The sequence below is a fragment of the Pezoporus wallicus genome, unplaced genomic scaffold (genome assembly GCF_028554395.1).
Source record: "Pezoporus wallicus isolate ANWC-B61680 ecotype Strahan unplaced genomic scaffold, APGP_CSIRO_Pwel_v1 contig_11778, whole genome shotgun sequence".
Taxonomy (NCBI): Eukaryota; Metazoa; Chordata; class Aves; order Psittaciformes; family Psittacidae; genus Pezoporus; species Pezoporus wallicus.
In genome coordinates, this window is record NW_026642959.1 from 63,039 (window position 1) to 88,812 (window position 25,774).

The following is a 25,774-nucleotide window of genomic DNA, read 5'->3' on the forward strand; positions in this document are numbered from 1 at the left end:
CTCTGTCCTGAAGGGCCCAGGTCACTGGCTTGCACTTGGCATGTACATCATGCAGCCTTCAGAAGGGTTGGGTCGTTCTGGAGCCACATCTGAAAGCTCAGAGGGAGCCCCAGGAGCATCTCCAGGGTGTTAATAGTCAATGTTCAGGCAACTGAACTCAAACCCAGATGCCTGTGTGCTTGTTGACATTGGTTCATGCAATCTGATCTGCTCTACCCATGCTCATGTGTATGTTTCATTGGGATAATAGTCTAGGACTGTGGAATTGTGTCTGTGTGGTTCAATACAGCATCATGAAGATACAACTGGGACAGCTCAGGAACAGGCACACGATAATTCATGACTTCTGGTTGCCCAAGTAAGTGGTAAATGCTCCACCCCTGGCAGTGTACATGGTCAGGTTGGACACAGGGGCTTGGAGCAAGCTGCTCCAGTGGAAGGGGTTGGGACTGGGTGATCTTAAGGTACTTTCGAACCCAAAGCAGTCTATGATTCTCTGACACATGGAGCTTTAGCTGAGCTACTGATTTGAGCATAAGTAATGAATGTTTAATTCAGATGAAGCACAGTGTGAAGGTGATGTGCAACCAACTCAGCTACTGCTATAATCTCATTTTATAGCAAATATCAGTTGTATATGGGGAGAGGTGGGAATGAGAGGAGGTCTGTCTGCACAGTGACACCTCATGTCCACCATGAAGCACTTCAGGATCAGGAGAGCTTATGGTCCTGCATGGACTGTGAAAAGTGACAAAGTAAGACGCAAGCAAGACAAGGTCTGTGCACTTCTTGCTGTGTGCATCATTAGGGACATAACCCCTGGGTTCCTTCTGTTAGGAAGCTGTCTGTCTCTTCAGCAGAGTCTTCAGTGCCTCCTTCACCTCCTGGCTCCTCACGCTGTAGACGAAGGGGTTCAGCATGGGAGTCACCACTGTGTAAAGCACAGAGACCACCTTGTCCCTCTCCAGCACATAGGAGGAGCTGGGCTGAGTGTAAATGAAGAGGATGGAGGCATAGTAAAGGGTGGTGGTGGTGAGGTGGGTGGCAGAGGTGGAGAAGGCTTTGCCCTGCCCCTCGGCTGAGCACATCCTCAGGATAACAACCGGGATGGAGACGTAGGACTTGAGGATGATGTTGAAGGTCAGGATGAAGTATGAAGTAGAGGAGGGACTGGGAACTCTGTCACATCCCAGGAGAGCTTCACCAGTGGAGCAGGTCGCAGAGGAAGCCATCGATGACGTTGGAGTCGCAAAAGCTGAGGGTGAACGTGTAGCTGGCAATGAGGGTAGAGTTGGCAAAGCCGCTGAGGTAGGAGGTGACCACCAGCCCTATGCAGAGCTTCTTGGTCATGGCAGCAGCATGGAGCAGTGGGTTGGAGATGGCCACGTACCTGTCATAGGCCATGGCTGCCAGCAGGTAGCTCTCGGTGCAGGCCAAGCCACCGGAGACAAAGAACTGAGCAGCACACCCAGCAAATGGGGTGCTCTTGTCCTCAGAGTTGTGGTTCAGAAGGATCTTGGGGGTGTAGACAGAGGAATACCAGAGGTCCAGGAAGGACAAATTGCCAGTGAAAAAGTCCATTGGGGTATGGAGGCGTGAGCTGCGGCATATCACCACTATGAGGGTGATGTTGCTCATGAGGGTGTTGATGGAGGCTAAGGTAAGCACCATGAACAAGAGAAGCTGCAGCTTTGGGTCAGTGGTGAGCCCCAGGAGGATGAAGCTGGTGATTGAACTGTGGTTCCTCTTCCATGGATCTGGAGACATGGATCCCAGTGGGTATTTCATAGCTGCAGTGTGGGGTCTTGATCCTGGGTTAAGCGAAGGGCTTCCATGGTGCTGGCATTGCTCTCTGTCCCAAAACACAGCTGCACACACAAAAGAGAAAAGCAGAGTAAATTTTGTATTGAGAAGATCTGTTGTGCTGATTTTGGTTGTGCTCTTCTACGGAGAATGACGGAATGGCTTGGAAACAACCTTAAAGCTCATCCGGTTCCAACCCCCTGTCCACGAGAGGGGCACCTACTAGAGCAGATTGCTCCAAGTCTCATCCAAGTTGGCCTTGAACCCTTCCTTGCATTCCCGAACTTCTGTGAATGGGAAATCTCAGTCTCAGTGTCACATGAAATTGCTCATATATTAAGACTCTTTAATTTGAATTTCATGTGGCGGAACTGGAGGTAGAGGCTGAAGACAAATGTATGTAGGGTCACCATGTGCTACAGCCCAACACAGTTTGATTAGATTCATTGTCATCAGTCCTACCACTAAAAGCATTGTCTCATTGAGTTTTCTCTTTTGCATGAGCAAGCACTGAAGGGTTGGAGGTGCACCTAAAAGCCTTAATTACAAGTGTATGTATGTATATTAGGACCTCTGGTTTTAGGCACATTATTGAAAGCAGCAGTTATTCAGCGCTAGTGTGTGTTTGCACAGCTGAGTGCAGGCCCAGAAGCTGGAATTCATCTCACCCAACATTGCCAGCCTAAAAATGAATGACTTCAGCTCTTCTGTAGCCAATGGAAGTGATAGACTCTTCCATAGGAAGACCAGAAAATGAGCTGTGGCTTGCTGCTTCTTTGCAACTTCATCTATGCTCCAGCCTTGAAGGACCCTCTCTCAATTGCCTCTCGTGCTGGATGCTCCTCAATGGGCTTGATGGTTTTCTTATCTGGCCTCATATGTTGATTCTGATGTTTGTCATCAGGTACCACAAGGGGTGGGCAGAGAGATGAGGAGACAAAGAAAAGAGAGATGAATCCCCTGGAAGATTTACCTTCTTGGCTAATATGATTCTGTACCCCTTGTTGACCCTTTTTACCTGAGAATACTCGCTCACGGTCTTATCCAGCAAGATCCCATGTGTCCCATGGAGCCTTCGGCTAGAGCATATCACCACCATGAGGGTCCAATGTAGAATCACAAGTTTAGAGACCACAAGGACAAAAGCACGCTGAAGATCTCTGTGTGACAGCCCCACAGCAGCTCATCTCCCAGGGCAAAGCAAGCAGGTATGGCCTCTCCTGTCCCAGCATTGCCTGTGGTGTGTGGTTGGGGATATTTATCCATTGCTTCATTCTGTATCTCCTTAGGTACCAGGGCGCTGAAGCAGATACTCAGTGTGTCCTTTGCCCCCAGTGAAGTGTTGCTGCACAGCCGTGCATCCCCCAGAGATGGCCTCAGTTACTCCCTGCACCAAGAAAGACCATTTCAGAGCTTTCATAGCTCTCCATGTTACGTGCTCACTGTTTCCATCACTGCAGCTGCAGAACAAAGGTGCAATCTCAAGAACATCCATGTTCTTTACATTGAGCTGATTATACCTTTTTACCAGCCTGAATGTAGGAGGAAACAAGAACTCATCCTTGGAGTCTTCCCCAGAACATCCTTCAGCTCTGTGCGCCTGCAGATGTGGATCTGGGCTCTCAGCATGGGGATTATCAAGGTGAAGTCAACAGGCACCAGGCTGGACAGAGTCTTGGGTGACTTGGTGTAGTGTGAGGCATCCCTGCCCATGGCAGGGGGTTGGGCTTTCAGGTCTTTTCCAACCCAAACCATTCCATGATTCTATGACACCCCTTTGTCCTGGTGCAGGGAATAACTTGAGCTCTGCAGTCCACAGTGAGAAGTGGGAATTTCTGGGTAGTACTCAGTTCAGCTATTTAGGGTGGTTGTTTCGGAGGAGGTGAATTGCTTCTTAGAGGACCTGGCAACAATAGGGTGAGAAGGGTCAGATGAAGAACCAAGCCTGTAGACGACAACATTCAGCTAAACCATGCTCAGATTTAGCTGGTATGCTCAATATAAGCACCGAGTTAGTTATAAATGATCTGTCAAAGAAAAACCCAAGCAGAGCAACCCCAAATGTTCTTTCTGATTGGATTTTGACATTTCTTCCTGGAGTCCTGCAGGAGAAATCCCATCCCAATCCATTGGACTGACCACAATGACTGGCACCAGCCTGTGCATCACATGCTAAAGCCACGGAATGATTCATTTCATCCCCTTTTAGGCAACTGAGTGCTCATCAAGTCAGTGTTGAAATGATACAGATTGGAGTGGAATGAAATGAAGCTTCAAGTGCAGCTGATGAGCATTTTCTTATGCATTTGTCTGGGTGCCTTTTCTGATTCTCAGGACAACTTCTTGGGGGTTATGGACCCAAAATGGATCTATTTAGGGAAAGAAACCACACAGACCCAATAGTATTTTATTTTTTGGGTAGGTTTTGGTTTCTGCATCCCTTTTCGTTAAAATTCACTGGAGGGGTTTGGTGTCATGGCACATTCGAGCACAGACTGTGTTTTTGAATCACTCCTGAGTGACTGAGGTTTAGTGAATGGAATGAGAATGATTAAAACCAATAACCCAGACACAACCAGGCAGACTCCCTGGTGCTTCAAGCTGATGATGCTTTCCCTACCTTAGATATCTGCCAGAAAATGTTGCTCTTGGCTTTTTAGACATAAACTGTGCTGGAAAGCTGGGCACATCATTGTGTGTAAGTGAGCTGTGAATGTGGGATGAGGTAGAGCTTTGGTGAGAAGCTGCGAGGGCTGGAGCAGCTCTGCTCTGGAGGAGGCTGAGAGAGCTGGGCTGGGGCAGCCTGGACAAGAGAAGGATCCTGAAGGGGAGACCTGAGAGCAGCTCCAGTGCCTGAAGGGGCTGCAGGGAACCTGGAGAGGGGCTTGGGACAAGGGATGTAGGGACAGGCCAAGGGGAATGGCTTGAACCTGCCCGAGGGGAGACTGAGCTGAGCTCTTAGGCAGAAGCTCTTCCCTGTGAGGGTGCTGAGGCGCTGGCACAGGGTGCCCAGAGAAGCTGTGGCTGCCCCATCCCTGGCAGTGCTCAAGGGCAGGTTGGCCACAGGGGCTTGGAGCAAGCTGCTCCAGTGGAAGGGGTCCCTGCCCGTGGCAGGGGTTGGAGCTGGAGGAGCTTTAAGGTCCCTTGCAACACAAACCAGGCTGGGATTCTGTGATGGGTTTGGGAGCATCCATCAGAGTCACCAGTGACAGGGGCAACCCTAAAGCACCCTTCAGAAGGGCCCTTTTCCCCTGGTGCTGCCCATTTCAGTCCTTTACCACACTCCTCACTGTTCTTCCCCATCTCCTTCCTTCCACTTTCTGGCACTGCTTCCTCAGGCTCTCCTTTGTCTCTTGTGCTTCCAGCACGATGGGTGGAAGAAGGTGAACGTCATCATCGGGGAGAGCACAAGGACTGGGGCTGCCTCAGGCCCACTGAGGTTAACATCCAAATTCCCCAGGAAGGCCTCTCCAGGCAGAGGAAGGACAGGAGGGTGACCATGAGCAGCCAGCACAGAGGTACCAAGGAAAAGTCACACCTGACCAGCCTGGTGCCTTGGGTGATGTGAGCATTGATGTTTGCATGGACAAGAAGTAGAGGACAGCATTTACCTTGCTATTAGCAAGGTCACCACGATCTTCTCTTGGCTATCTGCAAGTCAAACTTGTGAGCTATGGTTTGAGTACAAGGAATTGAAGATGGGTTTAAAGCCGGTTCGTTGCACATGATGCCTGACATTGCTGATGGACACTGGTACCAGCTCCCATTGGCGAGGTTCCCCTGCTCTCCCTGCCACGATAATGTCAACCATGGCCCTTGTGAAGCTGTAACTGCCTCAGAAATGCTCCAAAAGTGGATGTCAAAGCTGGGCTTGTTCTGTGCCTTGCTCTAAGGGAGCCCAAAGCCCTGTTGATTGCTCAAGCTGAGGTCATCTCCTCTGGGTATATTTCTTCTCCTCCAAACTAATGAACCCAGAGAAGAGATAATGACCTGCTTTGGGCTTTGTCACCTCCTGGGGCCCAAAGAGATTCACAGTCCCACATCCCCACATCACTTGAAATAGGAAGGGGGTTTGCTGATGCTGGTTCATTCCCAGGCTCCCTGCACAGCTCCAGGCACGTTCATCTTCACATCCATCTCCGAGAGCATGAGGAGGGCAGCAGAGACAGAGCTGAGATGTAAGTGAGGGGCAGCATCTTCCAGCCCATCTTTCTCCTGTGCTTCTCTCTTGCCAACAAGCAGCAGCTCCTGTCTTCATGTCCTGCCCTACTGCAGGGTCCTGGGCTTCTTGATGATGCTCTGGGCTTCCCAGGGAGCTGCTTGTGCTGTGTGCTCCCCATGCTGCTGCTGAGAAGGCAGGTTTGGAGATCACCCTGGTGGAGAGCACCCTCAGGAGGCTTCCTCACCTCTGAGCACAGATGTTTCCTGGGTGAGCACCAGAAGCTTCCCTGTACAGGACATTCAGGGTGCTCCCCATTGCTGAGATGAGGCAGCGCCAAAAGATGACTTTTTTCCCCCAAAACATGTGTGCAAGTAGGGATTTCTGAGCTCTGGGGTTTGCCCATTTCTATTGGAGACTCAAGGAACAGGTTAAAGAACCATGAAAAGGTTTTAGATGTGACAGAGTGTGTCAGGAGGGAGGGGAAACGGATATTAACCCCTGTGTAAGGTTGCATAGGAGCATTGTATGGCTTGTGTTGGAAGAGACCTTAAATCTCACCCAGTTGCAAGCCCCTGTGATGGCCAGGGACACCTTCCACTAGAGCAGGTTGCCCTGTCCAACCTGCACTTTCCATAGGTCAGGAATTTGTTCCAGTTAGGAAGAAACCCAAGCAGAGAGGGAAGGAGCGGGTGGTTAGAAAATGCCCATGAGAGGATGAGGGATCAGCTCTGCACTGTGAAAGCACCACGTTTCTCTGTGTTCCAGGTTGAGCCGGATGGTCTCCAAGCCCCAGGCTCAGGACGAATGCAGACGATGAGGTGCAGCACTAAGGTAAAGTTACTCAGGTGAGTGGAACCTCACCTTTCCACAGAGGTCATTGCTCAACATCTCAAGGTGAGCCAGAGGAGCAGGCACCGCGTTGTGCCATGGTGTTTAACTGCTTGAGCACCCCTTTGTTCTACCTGTGCTGGCACAGGACTTTCACCAACCTGTTCCTCATTGAGCTGTGCCTGAACTCTCCCTTTCCATCCTGCAGGACTGTCTCTGAGCAGCTCCCACCACACAGAGGCTTTTCCACCTGGGACATCCCTGCCTCTTGGAGAAGAAACCTCCAGCCAGGAGCTCACCCACAAAGCACCATCCAGCCCATGGCACAAAGCAACTGCACCCAAGTGACCGAGTTCAGCCTGGCAGGGTTCACAGAGGACCCGGTGACTCAGGTCTACTTGTTCCTGCTCTTCCTGCTCACCTACCTTGTCACCATCATGGGCAACCTGGGCATCATCATCTTAACCAGGGCCAGCCCCCACCTCCACTCCCCCATGTATTATTTCCTGAGCAACCTGGCCTTTGTAGACCTCTGGCTTTCCACCATTGTCAACCCCAAGATGTTGCTTGACTTGATGTCAGAGAAGAAGAGCATTGCTTATGCTGGCTGCGTGGCTCAGGTCTTCCTCTTTCAGCTTTTTGGGATAAGTGAAAGCTTTCTGCTGGCTGCAATGGCCTATGACCGTTACGTGGCCATTTGCCATCCCCTGCTGTACCCCCTTGTCATGTCCCCAAAGTGCTGTTCCCAGCTGGTGACTGGCTCGTACCTCATGGGGCTGACCAATGGTGTGGGACAGACCATCAGCATGTCCACCCTGTCCTTCTGCAGCTCCAGCACCATCGACCTCTTCTTCTGTGACATTTCTGCTCTCATCTCGCTCTCCACCTCTGACCCCACCCTCAGCCACATCATCCTGACCACTGCAGCATCTCTCTTTGGTGTGTCCTGCATCCTGGTTATCCTGCTCTCCTACGTGGCCATCATCGCCACCATCCTGAGCATCAATTCAGCCGAGGGCAAGCGCAAAGCCTTCTCCACCTGCACCTCCCACCTCACCACTGTCAGCATCCTCTATGGGGCATGGTTTTTTATGTATTTATTCCCCAGCTCTCACAGCTCAAGAGCAGCAGATAAATGGGCTGTGGTGATCTACACCGTGGTGACTCCCATGCTGAACCCCTTGATCTACAGCCTGAGGAATAAGGAGGTGAAGGAAGCTTTGAGGGGACTCTTGAAAATAAAATGATCCTGAATTCTCCCAGTATAGGACCAGATAGAATGGAGATGTGGAGGGTAGATGCTCAGCTTTTGGTTAAGTATGGATAACATGTTGGGGGTCTTCTGCACCCAGCCTTATGTGATGCACTGCTTGATGTGACTGAGAATACAAATAATTTCATACTCTAAACTTTGATAAATATATTTAGTAGTTAATTTCACCTAATTGGTTAATTAGTCATTTATTTCACCTAATGAAGACACAAGTAGATAACTACAAGCGTGCGCTTCTCTTCATCTTAGGGTAAGGGGGACCTTACTGCCCTCTACGCCTGCCTGACAGGAGGATGGAGCCAGGAGGGGCTGGGCTCTGCTCCCAAGGAACAAGGGATGGGACAAGAGGAAACGGCCTCAAGCTGCCCCAGGGCAGGTTTAGATGGAGCTGAGGAACAATTCCTGCCCCAGAGGGTGCTCAGGCATTGGAACAGGCTGCCCAGGGCAGGGCTGCAGGCACCGGCCCTGCACGTGCTCACAAAATCTATAGAGGAGGTCTCAGTGTCATGGGTTTGGGATGGCCTTGACAGGGCAAGGGAACACTTGGACTGCATGAACTTAAAGCTCTTTTCCTTTTTGCTCTCCCTTTTGCTTGGCAAATGAGAATAAACAGAGAGTGAATTCTACCGTTCCACTGGATCAAACTCCATTTCTAGACAGTGTTGGTAAATTCATTGAGGGCCTTAAGAAAAAACACCTTTATCAAGACAAATAGAAATAAGAGCAAATAAGTGTGATGCCATGCAGGGAGTAGTATTACGTTTTGATGTACAAACCTCATTAAAAGATTTCCAGCACCATTCACCTCATTTCATTTCAGACAGCAAAGAATTTAAGTGAACTATGGTACTTGTGTGACCTCTGGTATGAATGAAGGTGCTTTGAAAGCATTTTAAGATGTGATAGTGATGAATCTCCTCCAAATGGAAGATACTATCAAGGGACCCCTGTCCACTGCTCCACATCTTTGGTTTCCAGCTTCCTGTTGGCAGCAATAGAAGCCATGATCTCCATGGCAGCCTGACCACAACAGAGCACAGGAGCTGTGGTGTTGCTCAGCAGCCTTCAGACCTCCTGTGTGTAAGCCCATGGCAGCCTGGAGCAATGGCATTGCCTGCCCTGATGTCTCTCCTGTTGCCTTCCTGCGCAGAGAGCTGATGGGTGATGGACACACATTGCATACATAAACCACCCCAAAATACTCCACTGTGTGCATTACCTCAGCCCATAGAGCTGCAGCCTCTGCCAGGACCATGGTGAAACCTGGAGCCATGGCTGAGCTTTAGGGCTATCCTAGAGACATGCAATAACCTAGGCTGGAGAGAGAAGCTCCATGATTGAATTGAATCAAGCCAGGATCAATGTGGTTTGCTAATTCCTTAACAACACACAACTCACAGGCACCCAGGGTCAATCAGCTGAATCCTGCTTTGTTCCCAAAGCTTCCTGATAACTCCCTGGTTATTATTTAACCCAGATGACTGCTGTTGTCCTCCTGAGTCTTGGGGACAAGCAGGGGCAGAGGTTTCACACCCTCCCTGGCCCCTATGTCAGTGTTTGGCTGCTTTTACAGTGGGGTTTTCCCCCTCCCTCTGTTTCTAACTGGAATTTCCCATGCTGCAAATTCCCAATTGGAAATCTGAGATTTACCCTCATCTGCAAGATAAAGCACATAGAATCATAGAATCATAAAATAATTAGGTTTGGAAAGGACCTTAACATCTTCCAGTTCCAACCCCCCTGCCATGGGCAGGGACACCTCACACTAAACTATGGCACCCAAGGCTCTGTCCAACCTGGCCTTGAACACTGCCAGGGATGGAGCATTCACAACCTCCCTGGGCAACCCATTCCAGTGCCTCAGCACCCTCACAGGAAAGAATTTCCTCCTTAGATCCAATCTAAACTTCCCCTGTTTCAGTTTGAACCCGTTACCCCTTGTCCTGTCACTGCAGTCCCTAATGAAGAGTCCCTCCCCAGCATCCCTATAGGCCCCCTTCAGATACTGGTAGCTGCTCTGAGGTCTCCCCGCAGCCTTCTGTTCTCCAGGCTGAACAGCCCCAACTTCCTCAGCCTGTCTTCATACAGGAGGTGCTCCAGTCCCTGAGCATCCTCGTGGCCTCCTCTGGACTTGTTCCAACAGTTCCATGTCCTTTTTATGTTGAGGACCCCAGAACTGCACACAATGCTCCAGGTGAGGTCTCACAAGAGCAGAGCAGAGGGGCAGGATCACCTCCTTGGACCTGCTGGTCACGCTGCTTTGGATGCAGCCCAGGACACGGTTGGTTTCTGGCCAGAAGCGCACACTGAAGCCGGCTCATGTTCATTTTCTCATCAGGCAACACCCTCAAGTCTTTCTCCTTGGGCTGCTCTGAATCTGGATGGCATTCCTTCCCTCCAGGGTATCAACCGAACCACCCAGCTTGGTGTCATCGGCAAACTTGCTGAGGGCGCACTCAATCCCACTGTCCATGTCACCAACGAAGATGTTGAGCAAGACCGGTCCCAACACCGATCCCTGAGGGACACCACTCGTTATGCATCTCCAGCTGGACATTGAGCCATTGACCACAACTCTTTGTGTGCGGCCATCCAGCCAGTTCTTTATCCACCGAGTGGTCCATCCATCAAATTGATGTCTCTCCAATTTAGAGACAAGGATGTCGTGTGGGACAGTGTCGAACGCTTTGCACAAGTCCAGGTAGATGACATCAACTGCTCTACCCCTGTCCATCAGTTCTGTAGCCCCATCATAGAAGGCCACCACATTGGTCAGGCAGGATTTCCCCTCAGTGAAGCCCTGCTGGCTGTCACCAAGCACCTTGTTGATTTTCATGTGCCTTAGCATGACTTCCAGGAGAATCTGCTCCAAGATGTTGCCAGGCTCAGAGGTGAGACTGACTGCTCTGTAATTCCCCGGGTCATCCATTTTCCCCTTCTTGAAAACGGGGGTTATATTTCCCTTTTTCCAGTCATGGGGAACTTCACCTGACTGCCAGGATTTCTCAAATATGATGGCCAGCGGCTTCGCAACTTCATTCTCCAGCTCCTTCAGGACCCGCGGATGGATCTCATCAGGACCCACGGACTTGTGCACGTTCACATTTTTAAGATGGTCTTGAACCAGTTCCTCTCCTACGGTGGGCGCAAGGTCTTCATTCTCACAGTCCCTGCATGTGCCTTCCAAGACTTGGGTGGTGTGGTCAGAGCCTTTGGCAGTGAAGACCGAGGCAAAGAAGTCATTCAGAACCTCAGCCTTCTCCAAATCCTGTGTAGCCAGTTCTCCTGAGAGCTTCCTAAGGGGGCCTGCATTCTCCCTTGTCTGTTTTTTATTTGCTATGTACCTGTAGAATCCCTTCCTGTTATCTTTAATACCTCTAGCTAAGTTTAATTCTAACTGGGCCTTAGCTTTCCTAACGTGGTCCCTAGCTTCCCCGATAACATCCCTGTACTCTTCCCATGCCACCTGTCCTTGCTTCCACTTATTATAAGCCTCTTTTTTCAATTAAATTTTCCTCAGGAGCTCCTCATCCATCCAAGGAGGTCTCCTGGACCTCCTGCACTTCCTTCTGGTTGGGATGCAACACTCCTGAGCTTGCAGCAGGTGATCCTTGAATATCAACCAACAGTCTTGGGCCCCCCTGCCCTCTAGGGCTGTATCCCATGGAACCTTCCTAAGCAGGTTCCTGAAGAGGCCAAAGTCTGCTCTTTTGAAGTGCAGGGCAGTGAGCTTGCTGCACGCTCTTCCCACTGTCCTGAGGATCTCAAATTCGACCATGTCATGATCGCTGCATCCAAGGCTGCTCTGGAGAGTCACATTTCCAAAGAGCCCTTCCCTGCTGGTGAGCACGAGGTCAAGCATGGCACCTCTCCGTGTTGACTCCTCTATTACTTGCAGAAGGAAGTTGTCTTCCACACAGTCGAGGAACCTCCTGGAGTGCTTGTGCCGGGCCGTACCGTTGTTCCACAAACTCTCTGTTAACTGCTCACCTGTTCCCAGACAGAGTTCCACACTCTCCAGCCTACCCCTAACATGAAGGGCAGCCCCCCACTCCCCGCCTGCCAGGCCTGTCTTTCCTAAAGAGTCTGTAACCTTCCATCCCAACACTGCAGTCATAGGAGCCATCCCACCATGTTTCTGCGATGCCTGTTATATCATACCCCCGTAGACGTTCACACATCTCTAATTCCTCATGTTTGTTCCCCATGCTACGGGCATTTGTATAGAGGCATCTGAGCCGAGCTCCAACTGAAGCCGGCTCATTGGCTGGAGTGGCTGGAATATCTCTACATTGCTCTGAGCATTTATTAGGTGCTGGACACTGACTGGGTGTGTTGGGATGGAACGATGCCCCCCTCCCCCAACACATCTGGTTTAAAGCCTCCTTGACCAGCCTGGCAAGCCTCCTACCAAAACTGCTCTTTCCCTTCTTTATCAGACCAGCTCCACCAGCCCCCACTAGATCTGGCCTACAAACTTGGGTCCCGTGTTCAAGGCACCCAAACCCCTGACTATGACACCACCCTTTTAACCATTTATTAACCTGGCTAATCCTCCTAGCTTTTTTTAGGTCCTTCCCTGTACCCTGGAGAATTGATGAAAAGACCACCTGAGCTCCAGAGCCCCTTAACCACCTCCCCCAGGGCTCTGTAGTCCTTCTTTATGTTCCCCAGGCTACTACTATCTATATCCGTAGCACCCACATGTATCACCAGGAGTGGGTAATAGTCCGTGGGACTTACTAGAGCAGGCAGCCTCTCTGCCACATCCCTGATCCATGCCCCTGGTAGGCAACACACCTCCCTTGAGACGGGGTCAGGACAGCATACGAGTGCTTCTGTCCCTTTCAGTGTAGAGTCCCCTACTGCTACGACCCGCCGCTTTTTCCTGGCAGCACCAGCAGAGATCTTCTTTAGCAGTGCATCAGCCGGCTGCTTCTTTCTCATGAGCCTCCTGCAGGACAGCAAAGCGATTCTGCCTGGGGACAGGGGATTTAGGGGGAAGCCCCTTGCTTTTGGTTGTTCTTTTCCTACCTTGTTGGGTTTTTTGTCACTAATTCCCGGGTTCCCGGTTTAACGGCCTCCTTCTTTCCTTCATGAGGCAGAGGTGAAGCTCGAGGCCCCTGCACAGTTTGGGCCAGGAGAAAACATTCCTGCCTCCTCTCAGCTTCCCTGACATCTCGCAGTCCATTAACAGCATCCCGCAGCTCAGCCCCTGCTGCAGGAGGACCTCCACCAGGGAGCACCGAGTGCAGCCCTGCCCATTGCGCACCATTCCCTCACCAGACCGGTGCAGGCACTCTCTGCACTGCAGCCTCCCTCCCCTCTCATCGGCTCTGTCTGGGTGCCTACGCAGCCACCGCCGGGGCAGCCAGAGCAGAGCTCCCGCACCGGGCCCTGCTCACACACCGAGTGCTCCCCATCCCGCTCGCCTGCCCGCACAATCTGCCTCCATCCGCTCTGTTCGCCGCGCTCCTGCTAACTTAAGGACATTGAATGTCAGGTGGAGGAGGCCCAGCCGGACTATGGAGACCTGACAGTAACTGTGCATCGGAAAGAAAGGTGTTCTCCAAAGCGATTGTTGCATAAACATTACTTGAAATTAATATATTTTATTCCTTAAGTGTTATTAAACATCAAAATAAAATTTCAGGCTTCAGAGAGCAAGAGGGAGAAGGTAGGTGGTGGCTTTGCCCTGCTGGCATCAAACCGGATGGTATCTGAGCTCATGTTTTATATCAGCAAATGATTTCTGGTGTTATTTCTGGTTTTAAAGAAATATTAACTGATATTTCCAGGTATTTCAACTCCAGACCACAAGGTTTGGTCACGTAAAATGACAGAGGGGGTATTGAGGTGAGCTCTTGGGCAGAAGTTGCTCTCTGGGAGGGTGCTGAGGCGCTGGCACAGGGTGCCCAGAGAAGCTGTGGCTGCCCCATCCCTGGCAGTGCTCAAGGCCAGGTTGGACACAGGGGCTTGGAGCAAGCTGCTCCAGTGGAAGGGGTTGGGGTTGGAGCTGGAGGAGCTTTAAGCTCCCTTCCAACCCAACCCATTCCATGATTCAATGATTTCAGGGACAGAGAAAGGATTCATGCAAGAATTAATGGTGTTCCATTCTTTTTGACTTGATGCCTCCTGCAAGTTCTCCATGTGCTTTATCTTGCAGATGAGGGTAAATCTGAGATTTCCTATTGTGAATGTGCAGCATGGGAAATTCCAGTTAGAAACAGAGGGAGAGAGAAAACCCCACTGTAAAAGCAGCCAAACACTGACATAGGGGCCAGGGAGGGTGTGAAACCTCTGCCCCTGCTTGTCCCCAAGACTCAGGAGGACAACAGCAGTCATCTGGGTTAAATAATAACCAGGGAATTATCAGGAAGCTTTGGGAACAAAGCAGGATTCAGCTGATTGACCCTGGGTGCCTGTGAGTTGTGTGTTGTTAAGGAATCAGCAAACACTTTGATCCTGGCTTAACTGAATCCAGCCATGGAGCTTCTCTCTCCAGCCTAGGTTATTATGTGTGTCTAGGATAGCCCTAAAGCTCAGCGATGGCTCCAGTTTTCACCATGGTCCTGGCAGAGGCTGCAGCTCCATGGGCTGAGGTAACGCACACATTGGAGTATTTTGGGGTGGTTTATGCATGCAGTGTTTGCCCATCACCCATCAGCTCTCTGCGCAGGAAGGCAACAGGAGAGACATCAGGGCAGGCAATGCCATTGCTCCAGGCTGCCATGGGCTGCCACGTAGGAGGTCTGAAGGATGCTGAGCAACACCACAGCTCCTGTGCTCTGTTGTGGTCAGGCTGCCATGGAGATCATGGCTTTTATTGCTGCCAACAGGGAGCTCAAAAGCAAAGGTGAGGAGCAGTGGATGGGGACTCCTTTACAGTTTCTGCCCTTTGCTAGGGATTCATCACTATCACATCTTAAAACACTTTCAAAGCACCTTCATTCATACCAGAGGTCACACAAGTGCCATATTTCACTTAAATTCTTTGCTGTCTGAAATGAAATGAGGTGAATGGTGCTGGAAATCATTGAATGAGGTTTGTGAATCAAAACCTGAAAATACTGCCTGCATGGCATCACACTTATTTGCTCTCATCTCTATTTCTCTTGCTAAAGGTGTTTTTGTCCTTTCCTTAAGGCCCTCAATGAATTTAACAACACCGCCATGAAATGGAGTTTGATCCAGTGGAACGGTAGAATTCACTCTCTGTTTATTCTCATTTGCCAAGCAAAAGGGAGAGCAAAAAGGAAAAGAGCTTTAAGCTCATCAAGTTCAAGCGTTCCCCAGCAGTGCCAAGGCCACCCCTAACCCATGGCACTGAGGGCCTTGTCTATAGGGTTTGTGAACACTTGCAGGGCCGGTGCCTGCAGCCCTGCCCTGGGCAGCCTGTTCCAATGCCTGAGCACCCTCTGGGGCAGGAATTGTTCCTCAGCTCCATCTAAACCTGCCCTGGGGCAGCTTGAGGCCGTTTCCTCTTGTCCCATCCCTTGTTCCTTGGGAGCAGAGCCCAGCCCCTCCTGGCTCCATCCTCCTGGCAGGAAGGTGTAGAGAGCAATAAGGTCCCCCCGTTATCCTAAGATGAAGAGAAGTGCACGCTTGTAGTTGTATACCTGTGTCTTCATTAGGTGAAATAAAATATTAATTAACCAATTAGGTGAAATTGACTACTAAATATATTTATCAAAGTTTAGAGTATGAAATTATTTGTATTCTCAGTCACATCAAGCAGTGCATCACATAAGGCTGGGTGCAGAAGACCCCCAACATGTTATCCATACTTAACCAAAAGCTGAGCATCTACCCTCTACATCTCAATTCTATCTGGTCCTATACTGGGAGAATTCAAGATCATTTTATTTTCAAGAGTCTCCTCAAAGCCTCCTTCACCTCCTCATTCCTCAGGCTGTAGATCAAGGGGTTCAGCATGGGAGTCACCATGGTGTAGATCACCACAGCCCATTTATCTGCTGCTCTTGAGCTGTGAGATCTGGGGAATAAATACATAAAAAAGGATGCCCCATAGAGGATGCCGACAGTGGTGAGGTGGGAGGTGCAGGTGGAGAAGGCTTTGCGCTTGCCCTCGGCTGAATTGATGCTCAGGATGGTGGCGATGATGGCCACGTAGGAGAGCAGGATAACCAGGATGCAGGACACACCAAAGAGAGATGCTGCAGTGGTCAGGATGATGTGGCTGAGGGTGGTGTCAGAGGTGGAGAGGGAGATGAGAGGGGAAATGTCACAGAAGAAGAGGTCGATGGTGCTGGAGCTGCAGAAGGACAGGGTGGACATGCTGATGGTCTGTCCCACACCATTGGTCAGCCCCATGAGGTACGAGCCAGTCACCAGCTGGAAACAGCACTTTGGGGACATGACAAGGGGGTACAGCAGGGGATGGCAAATGGCCACGTAACGGTCATAGGCCATCGAAACCAGCAGAAAGCTTTCACTTACCCCCAAAAAATCAAAGAGGAAGACCTGAGCCCCGCAGCCAGCATAAGCAATGCTCTTCTTCTCTGACATCAAGTCAACCAACATCTTAGGGGTGATGATGGTGGAAGAACAAAGGTCTACAAAGGCCAGGTTGCTCAGGAAATAATACATGGGGGAGTGGAGGTGGGGACTGGCCCGGATTAAGATGATGATGCCCAGGTTGCCCATGATGGTGACAAGGTAGGTGAGCAGGAAGAGCAGGAACAAGTTGAGCTGAGTCACCGGGTCCTCTGTGAACCCCGTCAGGCTGAACTGGGTCACTTGGGTGCAATTGCTTTGTGCCATGGGCTGGATGGTGCTTTGTGGGTGAGCTCCTGGCTGGAGGTTTCTTCTCCAAGAGGCAGGGATGTCCCAGGTGGAAAAGCCTCTGTGTGGTGGGAGCTGCTCAGAGACAGTCCTGCAGGATGGAAAGGGAGAGTTCAGGCACAGCTCAATGAGGAACAGGTTGGTGAAAGTCCTGTGCCAGCACAGGTAGAACAAAGGGGTGCTCAAGCAGTTAAACACCATGGCACAACGTGGTGCCTGCTTCTCTGGCTCACCTTATGTTGAGCAATGACCTCTGTGGAAAGGTGAGGTTCCACTCACCTGAGTAACTTTACCTTAGTGCTGCACCTCATCGCCTGCTTTAGTGCTGAGTTTGGGGCTTGGAGACCATCCGGCTCAACCTGGAACACAGAGAAACGTGGTGCTTTCACAGTGCACAGTTAATCCCTCATCCTCTCGTGGGCATTTCCCAACCACCCACTTCTTCCCTCTCTGCTTGGGTTTCTTCCTAACTGGAACGAATTCCTGACCTATGGAAAGTGCAGGTTGGACAGGGCAACCTGCTCTAGTGGAAGGTGTCCCTGGCCATCACAGGCAGTTGGAACCGAGTGAGATTTAAGGTCTCTTCCAACATACAATGCTCCTATGCAACCTTACACAGGGGTTAATATCCGTTTCCCCTCCCTCCTGACACACTCTGTCACATCTAAAACCTTTTCATGGTTCTTTAACCTGTTCCTTGAGTCTCCAATAGAAATGGGCAAACCCCAGAGCTCAGAAATCCCTACTTGCACACATGTTTTGGGGGAAAAAAGTCATCTTTTGGAGCTGCCTCATCTCAGCAATGGGGAGCACCCTGAATGTCCTGTACAGGGAAGCTTCTGGTGCTCACCCAGGAAACATCTGTGCTCAGAGGTGAGGAAGCCTCCTGAGGGTGCTCTCCACCAGGGTGATCTCCAAACCTGCCTTCTCAGCAGCAGCATGGGGAGCACACAGCACAAGCAGCTCCCTGGGAAGCCCAGAGCATCATCAAGAAGCCCAGGACCCTGCAGTAGGGCAGGACATGAAGACAGGAGCTGCTGCTTGTTGGCAAGAGAGAAGCACAGGAGAAAGATGGGCTGGAAGATGCTGCCCCTCACTTACATCTCAGCTCTGTCTCTGCTGCCCTCCTCATGCTCCCGGAGATGGATGTGAAGATGAACGTGCCTGGAGCTGTGCAGGGAGCCTGGGAATGAACCAGCATCAGCAAACCCCCTTCCTATTTCAAGTGATGTGGGGATGTGGGACTGTGAATCTCTTTGGGCCCCAGGAGGTGACAAAGCCCACAGCAGGTCATTATTTCTTCTCTGTGCTGATTAGTTTGGAGGAGGAGAAGTGTACCCAGAGGAGATGACCTCAGCTTGAGCAAGCAACAGGGCTTTGGGCTCTCTTAGAGCAAAGCACAGAACAAGCCCAGCTTTGACATCCACTTTTGGAGCATTTCTGAGGCAGTTACAGCTTCACAAGGGCCATGGTTGACATTATCATGGCAGGGAGATGAGGGGAACCTCGCCAATGGGAGCTGGTACCAGGGTCCATCAGCATTCCCAGCACCACAGGCAATGAACCAGGTTTCCACCCGTTTTCAATTCCTTGTACTCAAACCATAGCTCACAAGTTTGACTTGCAGAGAGCCAACAGAAGATCGTGGTGACCTTGCTAACGGTGAGGTAAATGCTGTCCTCTGCTTCTTGTCCATGCAAACATCAATGCTCACATCACCCAAGGCACCAGGCTGGTCAGGTGTGACTTTTCCTTGGTACCTCTGTGCTGGCTGCTCATGGTCACCCTCCTGTCCTTCCTCTGCCTGGAGAGGCCTTCCTGGGGAACTTGGATGTTAACCTCAGTGGGCCTGAGGCAGCCCCAGTCCTTGTGCTCTCCCCGATGATGACGTTCACCTTCTTCCACGCATTGGGCTGGAAGCACAAGAGACAAAGGAGAGCCTGAGGGAGCAGTGCCCAAAAGTGGAAGGAAGGAGATGGGGAAGAACAGTGAGGAGTGTGGTAAAGGACTGAAATGGGCAGCACCAGGGGAAAAGGGCCCTTCTGAAGGGTGATTAAGGGTTGCCCCTGTCACTGGTGACTCTGATGGATGCTCCCAAACCCATCACAGAATCCCAGCCTGGTTTGTGTTGGAAGGGACCTTAAAGCTCCTCCAGCTCCAACCCCTGCCACGGGCAGGGACCCCTTCCACTGGAGCAGCTTGCTCCAAGCCCCTGTGTCCAACCTGGCCTTGAGCACTGCCAGGGATGGGGCAGCCACAGCTTCTCTGGGCACCCTGTGCCAGCACCTCAGCACCCTCCCAGGGAAGAGCTTCTGCCTAAGAGCTCAGCTCAGTCTCCCCTCGGGCACGTTAAAGCCTTCATGGGGGTTGTGGGGAACCTCCTTCTACAGCCAAACACTGATTCCCACCAGAGAGCAATCCCCTGGCAGTGCACACTGGGAGCAAACCCCCACAATCTGGGCATCCTTTGGGGTTCCAACCCCTTCCAGAGCCACATCCTCCCCTTTCCTTCTCTCTCCAGCAGTAAAACCATTCATAGGAGCTGCAGGACACGGTGCAATGCTGCGGATGAGCCCCCTCCATCCTCCTCCTGCTGTCAGCTTTGCCTCTCGCACCTCCTCATCTCCCTGCTCAATACCAGCCCCACAGCCACAGCCTGGCTGACAGTGGGAGCTGAATGGGACTGAGTCAGTTCTCCAGGGCATGGGATATGTGTATGGATGTGTAGGGATGTGATGGACATAGGGGGATGTGCACGGATATGGTCCCTCCTTGCTTTGCATCAGTCCTGGTCCCAAATCCTCTCACTGCTCACACAGCCCTCATTGCCACCCTGCAGCACATGGAGGGCAGAGGCTCTCCTCCCTGCTATGATGGACATAGGAAAGATTTAAGCACTGATCCCAAAGAAGTGAAAGCTGAGTCCCAGTTTGGATCCAGCTCCATGCAGAGCAGGGAGGGATTTCAGCCCTTGCCCAGTGCCTCCATCACCAGGGCACCACCAGGGGCAGAAGCCATCAGCATCCATAGGAGAATGTCCCTTGTTTCCTGCAGAGCCCCAGCATCCTTCATCCTGCCCCATGGTGTGCAGTGAGGTGCTGGAGTTTGCAGTTTGAAAGATGTCACAATGCAGATTTTAAGCTATCACCTGGAGATGCTGACAGCTTTGGAAGATATTTTTGACAGGGCTAGCAAGGAGCCAGGTAATAATGTTGTGTAGATCAGAAAAGACCAAGACACAGGGGAAAAAAGTAACCACTAAGGGCAATAAAAGAGTGTAGATAAATCAGATTATCTGTGGTCTTGTTGCACAAACCAGTCGTAGGAAGAAAGCAAGACCTAGAAATGGTTCCAAACCAAACCTGCAAGCCTAAGGAAGAGGTTGGGGAAACCAAAGTGCTTGGTATCAGTGAAGCTCTGGTGTCCTCTGTCACACAACAAGAAGATAAACATCATCCCAAAGATACTTCCAAACCAAAGTGTTGGCAATCTGCTGAGACTGAAAGTCTAATGTTATACTTGGTAAAGGAGAAGGCACTAAGGAAAAGATAACAACGCTTGAATGTAAGGATCAATTTGTTACTCTACTTTTCATCACTGAAAAGCTACCTCCTAATTTGCTCAGGTAGGGACATGTTCTGGATGGAAAATGACTGCCAGAGCAGTGAGCACTGGCTGGGCTGTCAGGTGCAGAGGGTGATGGGTTCTACTCTGCAGGAGCCTGGGGACTGCCACAGGGGTTTGTCTCCTTTACCTGTCTAAACAGAACCAAAGGAGAACACCCTGGTGTGCAGGGACCATCCCACGGTACCTGAGCAAGTGAAGCAGGGCAGGAACAGAGAACTCGGCCAAGTTCAACCACGGCTCCAGAGCATCAGGAAAGCTGGTGATGAGGAGGCAGATTCAAGACCAAACCAAGTCAGGTCCAGCCAGTCCCTTGTGCAGGATCAGGTGAAAAAATTGTGAGGAAGACAGATGAGAAACCCTAGGTGACCACCAAAAGATTGCACAGGTGTGCTGAGCTCCTACTAAACTGGAAACCAGAACTCCTCTAGTAAAGCTCAATCTGCCTGTTCTGAGCTTAAATAGAGATGGGGGAACAACAGGAAGAGGGTGGGGATGGAGCCCCAGCTGAGGCTGCTCAGGGGGATAAAGGCCTATTAGTTCATCCTGGGACAATTCCTCTCTGCCTCAAAATGCCAGTTTTTCACCCTTGAATACAGTGGAAGTCCTGAGGCACCAGCTCAGCTGTTGGACATCCAGGCACTACATGTGGGTAACCCCACTGGGGCTGGAAAACTGGGTTCACCCTCCACAGAGGGACATCAGCAGCTCCAGAGATGGAGTCACTTGTGCTTCATGTCCCATTTGAGGACCTGTGCAAGATCTGGAATGTCTCCAAACCCATTTTCATTGTGTCAGTATGGTCAGACCAAAACATTTGCATGGTCCACAAGTATGTAGGAAGCATCCTATGAGCTGCTCATCACTGCTGCTGTGCAGCTGTGCTCAGGCATGGCTCACCCACTCCATGTCTCTCAGATGCCCAAGCACCACAATGCCTTTCAGAGGTGATTTCACACCCTTTGCTTTTCCTTCTCTTTGTTTTCCTGTGGTAAATCATGAGCAGCCCTGGAGGCTTCCTCCCAGGAGAGCACATGCAACTGTATTTACAGCCCCAGCACCACAAGCTGGGCTCTTGGAGTCTGGCAGGAGCTCACCTCTCTTCACATCAGGTGCTTAACAGAGATGATGCTGGCACGTAGATGTTCTCTGCTGCGTTGGGGATAAATCCTTGGCTCCCATCACTCGGTGGCAGAGGGAAGGCACAGGAGGTAACACCAACACAAAGCAGAGCCTCACCTGCATTGAGGCAGTGGGCTTGCTTCTGCATGTCCTCGTGTAATCTGTGGTAAAGCTTTGTCAGAAAACAACCTTACCAATGTGGGTTTTCTTTATAATAATAGGGAGCAATGTCTGATGCAGGTTGTGTTTCTTTTGCTTAAGCCAGATACATTGATTTATTCAAGAGTTAAATGATGAATCTTATTCTGTTATGTAGAAATGCAACAGTTCATATTGTCATCAGAATATAGTTACTAACAAATCAGCCTTTAGAATCAGCTGGTTATAACAGCAACTCATTTTTAAAGCAAGAAACTGAATGCCCATTAGGTTTAGGATGCTTTATCGTGCTGGAGCTCAGGAAGGTACATATCATGAATTTAACAAAGTCAATGTTATTTGTTGTTAATGATCTCAAATAGTTTGTTAAATGTGATTTGGTGACAGGAATGATAATCAAAAACCAAAGGGAAATGTCTGGAGGTCATGCATGTGTAAGCTGGGCTTTCACTGGGACTGACAAATTCTCTTGCTTCACGTTTACGTGCAACCCTATGAGGATCCTCTGAGGTGTCTTCTGACACAGATTTCCTTCAAATTGAAAGTGAATAAAGATCTGATTCTTTGCTCAAACCTGAAAACACACATGCTTGATTAAGCCAGCGTTAATTGTCCCACCACAGAAAAATACAAATGCCATTCACTGCTTCAGTAAACTACCTGTTCTTTTCTGATTACCTCATCTGAAAAACATAATATCTGCATATAATTTTGGTTAGAAAATATATGAGAATAATCTAATGTGTGGCAGGTACAGTGGTCATTGATTGGAGATAGATGTGGTCCAGATCTGAATCTCCATTTTTGATCAGTTTGACGTTTCTCTTCCTTTTGCCTCAGCAGGTAACACCTGGTCATGGGAGGAAATCACACCCAGAATAAATTCATCCTGTTGGGAATTACAGACAGCCCATATGCACAGACTCCTCTTTTTGTCTTGTTTCTATTGATTTACATTGTCACTTTGGTGGGGAACGTTGGCATTATCACATTGGTGCGGGTGTCTCCCAGCCTCCACACCCCCATGTACTTCTTCCTCACCCATTTTGCCTTCACTGACATCTGCTATTCCACAGTCATCTCCCCCAGGATGCTGGCAGACCTGTTATCAGAGGACAGAACCATTTCTTTCTCTGGCTGCATGATGCAGTTCCTCACCTTTGCTTTTTTTAGTACTATTGAGTGTCACCTCCTGGCCATGATGGCCTACGACCGACACGTTGCTATCTGCCAGCCCCTGCTTTATGTTACCATCATCTCCAGCCACATCTGCTGGCAGCTGATAGCAACATCCTACCTATTCGCCTTCCTGAGTGCCATCATCTACACATGGTGCACGTTTGGAGGTTCCTTCTGCGGTCCCAACCGCATCGACCACTTCTTCTGTGATGAAGTTCCTGTGCTGAAGCTCATGTGCTCTGACACTCACAGCAGTGAGATGGTCATCTTTGCCTTCATCACCATCAACGTGGTGGGCACTAGCATGATCATTCTGCTCTCCTACATCTCTATCCTCTGCACCGTGCTGAGGATGTGCTCAGCACAGAGCAGGGCCAGAGCCTTCCGCACCTGCGCCTCCCATTTGATGGCTGTTGCCTCCTTCTTTGGTACAAAGTTCTTCATGTACCTACAACCTCCATCTAGCCACAGGAGCCGCGATAAGGCCGCCTCCATCATCTATACCATCATCACCCCCATGCTTAACCCATTCATCTACAGCCTGAGGAACAAGGAGGTGAAGGGGGCTCTGGTGAAGTGCAGGAGCAGGCTCTTCAACCCCTGGCAACCTAAGAAAGTTCTATCATCTAGCACATGTCAACTGAGAAAGCCTATGGTACACTAAAACATTTTTTTCCAATACTCCCCATGATTTGATGCAGATTCTTCCACACTTCCTACACAAAAGTCAATGACAGTATTGAATGAGAAACAGGCCCCCAGAATCACACCATTCTTGGAAGAAAACCAGAAGAAGACTAAGCCTCAAATTTCAATTCACTTCTCAGTCACCAGCCTGCGGGAAGAAATCACCCTCAATTATCTCAGGCCTCTTTTCCTCACAGAAAACACCAATCAGCTTTACCCAGTTATAGCTTTTGTCACTGATAAATATCTATTTTTCTTGCAAGATTCTTGACCTTGTCCCTCAGCTCCAATGAAATTCCTCACTCTTACCTGCGAGTTCTTTATTAAAGCTGCTGGGGTGGGAGGGAAGAGGAAGTGTAGTTTTACATTTGCTTGCTGAAAAAGAGTCAGAGAAAAGGTTTCAAAAGATTCATTGCGTTTGTTTGTGCCTTTCAAAGAGAAGAAGCTGGTGGGAATCAAGATCTCCAGCTTCACTTTTGAATGTCAAGGGGAATCCCTCCCCAGGCTGCAGCTTCACAAGAGATTTCACTTAAAGAAAGCTATTGTAGGCAATTGTTCCAGAGTTTGAGGATTGCGGGTTGAGAGAAATGCTACACAGTAATGAATCACAGCAAGTTTATTAATACAGGGAAAATATAGAGATAAGATACATAAAGGATAATCCTGATGGCTGGTTATCTTACCAACCCCAAAGACCATGTAATGATGAGCAGGAAACCGGCCCTGAGAAACGTCATTGCAGTGCGAGGTGGCAGGCTCAACCTTAGCAGGCGTCCCTGCGAAGACAACACTGACCTGGTAGTATGAGGTTCTGCCTCCCTGCATCGCATGAGGCTCTGGCTTTTGTACTAGCAAGAATGTGCACTCATTCTGATGTAGGCGTCCAGCCTCCATTGGGAGAAGTGGCCAGCAATATCTAGAAAGGTCTCCCAGGGTTGGGACTTTTCCAGGGATCAGGCAAAGCGGGATCTTCCAGAGAGGAGCCAAAGGAGGACTTTCCGGGGAGGAGCCACCACGAACAAACAGTACTTTTCTATTTTTGTGTGTTTCACCATGGACCATTATCTGGTGTCACTGACACAGCAATATAATTCATAATACATGGTGATGAACTGTGCTGAGACCACCCACTGTGAAGGACAATTTGAGCACATCAAAGGATCCTCTCATTCCCTTTAAGGGGTGTTTTACATTCATCTGAAATGACCTTTTACCTAAATGGTGACATAAATGGAACTCCATAAATGGAGATAAAAAAGAGCAGACTTTGGCCTCTTCAGGAACCTGCTTAGGAAGGTTCCATGGGATACAGCCCTAGAGGGCAGAGGGGCCCAAGACTGTTGGTTGATATTCAAGGATCACCTGCTGCAAGCTCAGGAGTGTTGCATCCCAACCAGAAGGAAGTGCAGCAGGAGGGCCAGGAGACCTCCTTGGATGGATAAGGAGCTCCTGAGGAAAATTCAAATGAAAAAAGAGGCTTATAATAAGTGGAAGCAAGGACAGGCGGCCTGGGAAGAGTACAGGGATGTTATCGGGGAAGCTAGGGACCACGTTAGGAAAGCTAAGGCCCAGTTAGAATTAAACTTAGCTAGAGGTATTAAAGATAACAGGAAGGGATTCTACAGGTACATAGCAAATAAAAAACAGACTAGGGAGAATGCAGGCCCCCTTAGGAAGCTCTCAGGAGAACTGGCTACACAGGGTTTGGAGAAGGCTGAGGTTCTGAATGACTTCTTTGCCTTGGTCTTCACTGCCAAAGGCTCTGACCAAACCACCCGAGTCTTGGAAGGCAGATGCAGGGACTGTGGGAATGAAGACCTTGCGCCCACTGTAGGAGAGGAACTGGTTCAAGACCATCTTAAAAATGTGAACGTGCACAAGTCCATGGGTCCTGATGAGATCCATTCGTGGGTCCTGAAGGAGCTGGAGAATGAAGTTGCGAAGCCGCTGGCCATCATATTTGAGAAATCCTGGCAGTCAGGTGAAGTTCCCGATGACTGGAAAAAGGGAAATATAACCCCCATTTTCAAGAAGGGGAAAATGGCTGACCCAGGGAATTACAGAGCAGTCAGTCTCACCTCTGTGCCTGGCAACATCTTGGAGCAGATTCTCTTGGAAGGCATGCTAAGGCA

At 50.0% G+C, this 25,774-nt stretch overlaps 3 protein-coding genes and 1 pseudogene across 3 annotated transcripts; 2 read left to right on the forward strand and 2 right to left on the reverse strand.

Annotated features, from left to right (window-relative positions):
* Window positions 1-833: 833 nt before the first annotated feature.
* Window positions 834-1,767, reverse strand: LOC130612023 (olfactory receptor 1013-like; annotated as a pseudogene).
* A 5,340-nt stretch (window positions 1,768-7,107) lies between these two features.
* Window positions 7,108-8,040, forward strand: LOC130592241 (olfactory receptor 5G3-like). The gene has a single exon (XM_057396448.1). It carries the CDS (start codon window positions 7,114-7,116, stop codon window positions 8,038-8,040), a length of 927 nt encoding a protein of 308 aa, XP_057252431.1. The 5' UTR covers window positions 7,108-7,113.
* A 7,883-nt stretch (window positions 8,041-15,923) lies between these two features.
* LOC130592240 (olfactory receptor-like protein COR4) lies at window positions 15,924-16,850 on the reverse strand. The gene has a single exon (XM_057396447.1). The coding sequence runs from the start codon at window positions 16,848-16,850 to the stop codon at window positions 15,924-15,926; it is 927 nt and encodes a 308-aa protein (XP_057252430.1).
* A 4,585-nt stretch (window positions 16,851-21,435) lies between these two features.
* On the forward strand, window positions 21,436-23,619 carry LOC130612024 (olfactory receptor 1020-like). The gene is made up of 2 exons (XM_057433312.1): window positions 21,436-21,706; window positions 22,617-23,619. Exon 2 carries the CDS (start codon window positions 22,633-22,635, stop codon window positions 23,617-23,619), a length of 987 nt encoding a protein of 328 aa, XP_057289295.1. The 5' UTR covers window positions 21,436-21,706; window positions 22,617-22,632.
* The last annotated feature ends 2,155 nt before the right edge of the window (window positions 23,620-25,774 follow it).

Coding starts and splice junctions, on each gene's coding strand:
- LOC130612024 (XM_057433312.1), top strand. CDS start 22,633: ATGGGAGGAAATCACACCCAGAATAAATTCATCCTGTTGGGAATTACA.
- LOC130592241 (XM_057396448.1), top strand. CDS start 7,114: ATGGCACAAAGCAACTGCACCCAAGTGACCGAGTTCAGCCTGGCAGGG.
- LOC130592240 (XM_057396447.1), bottom strand. CDS start 16,850: ATGGCACAAAGCAATTGCACCCAAGTGACCCAGTTCAGCCTGACGGGG.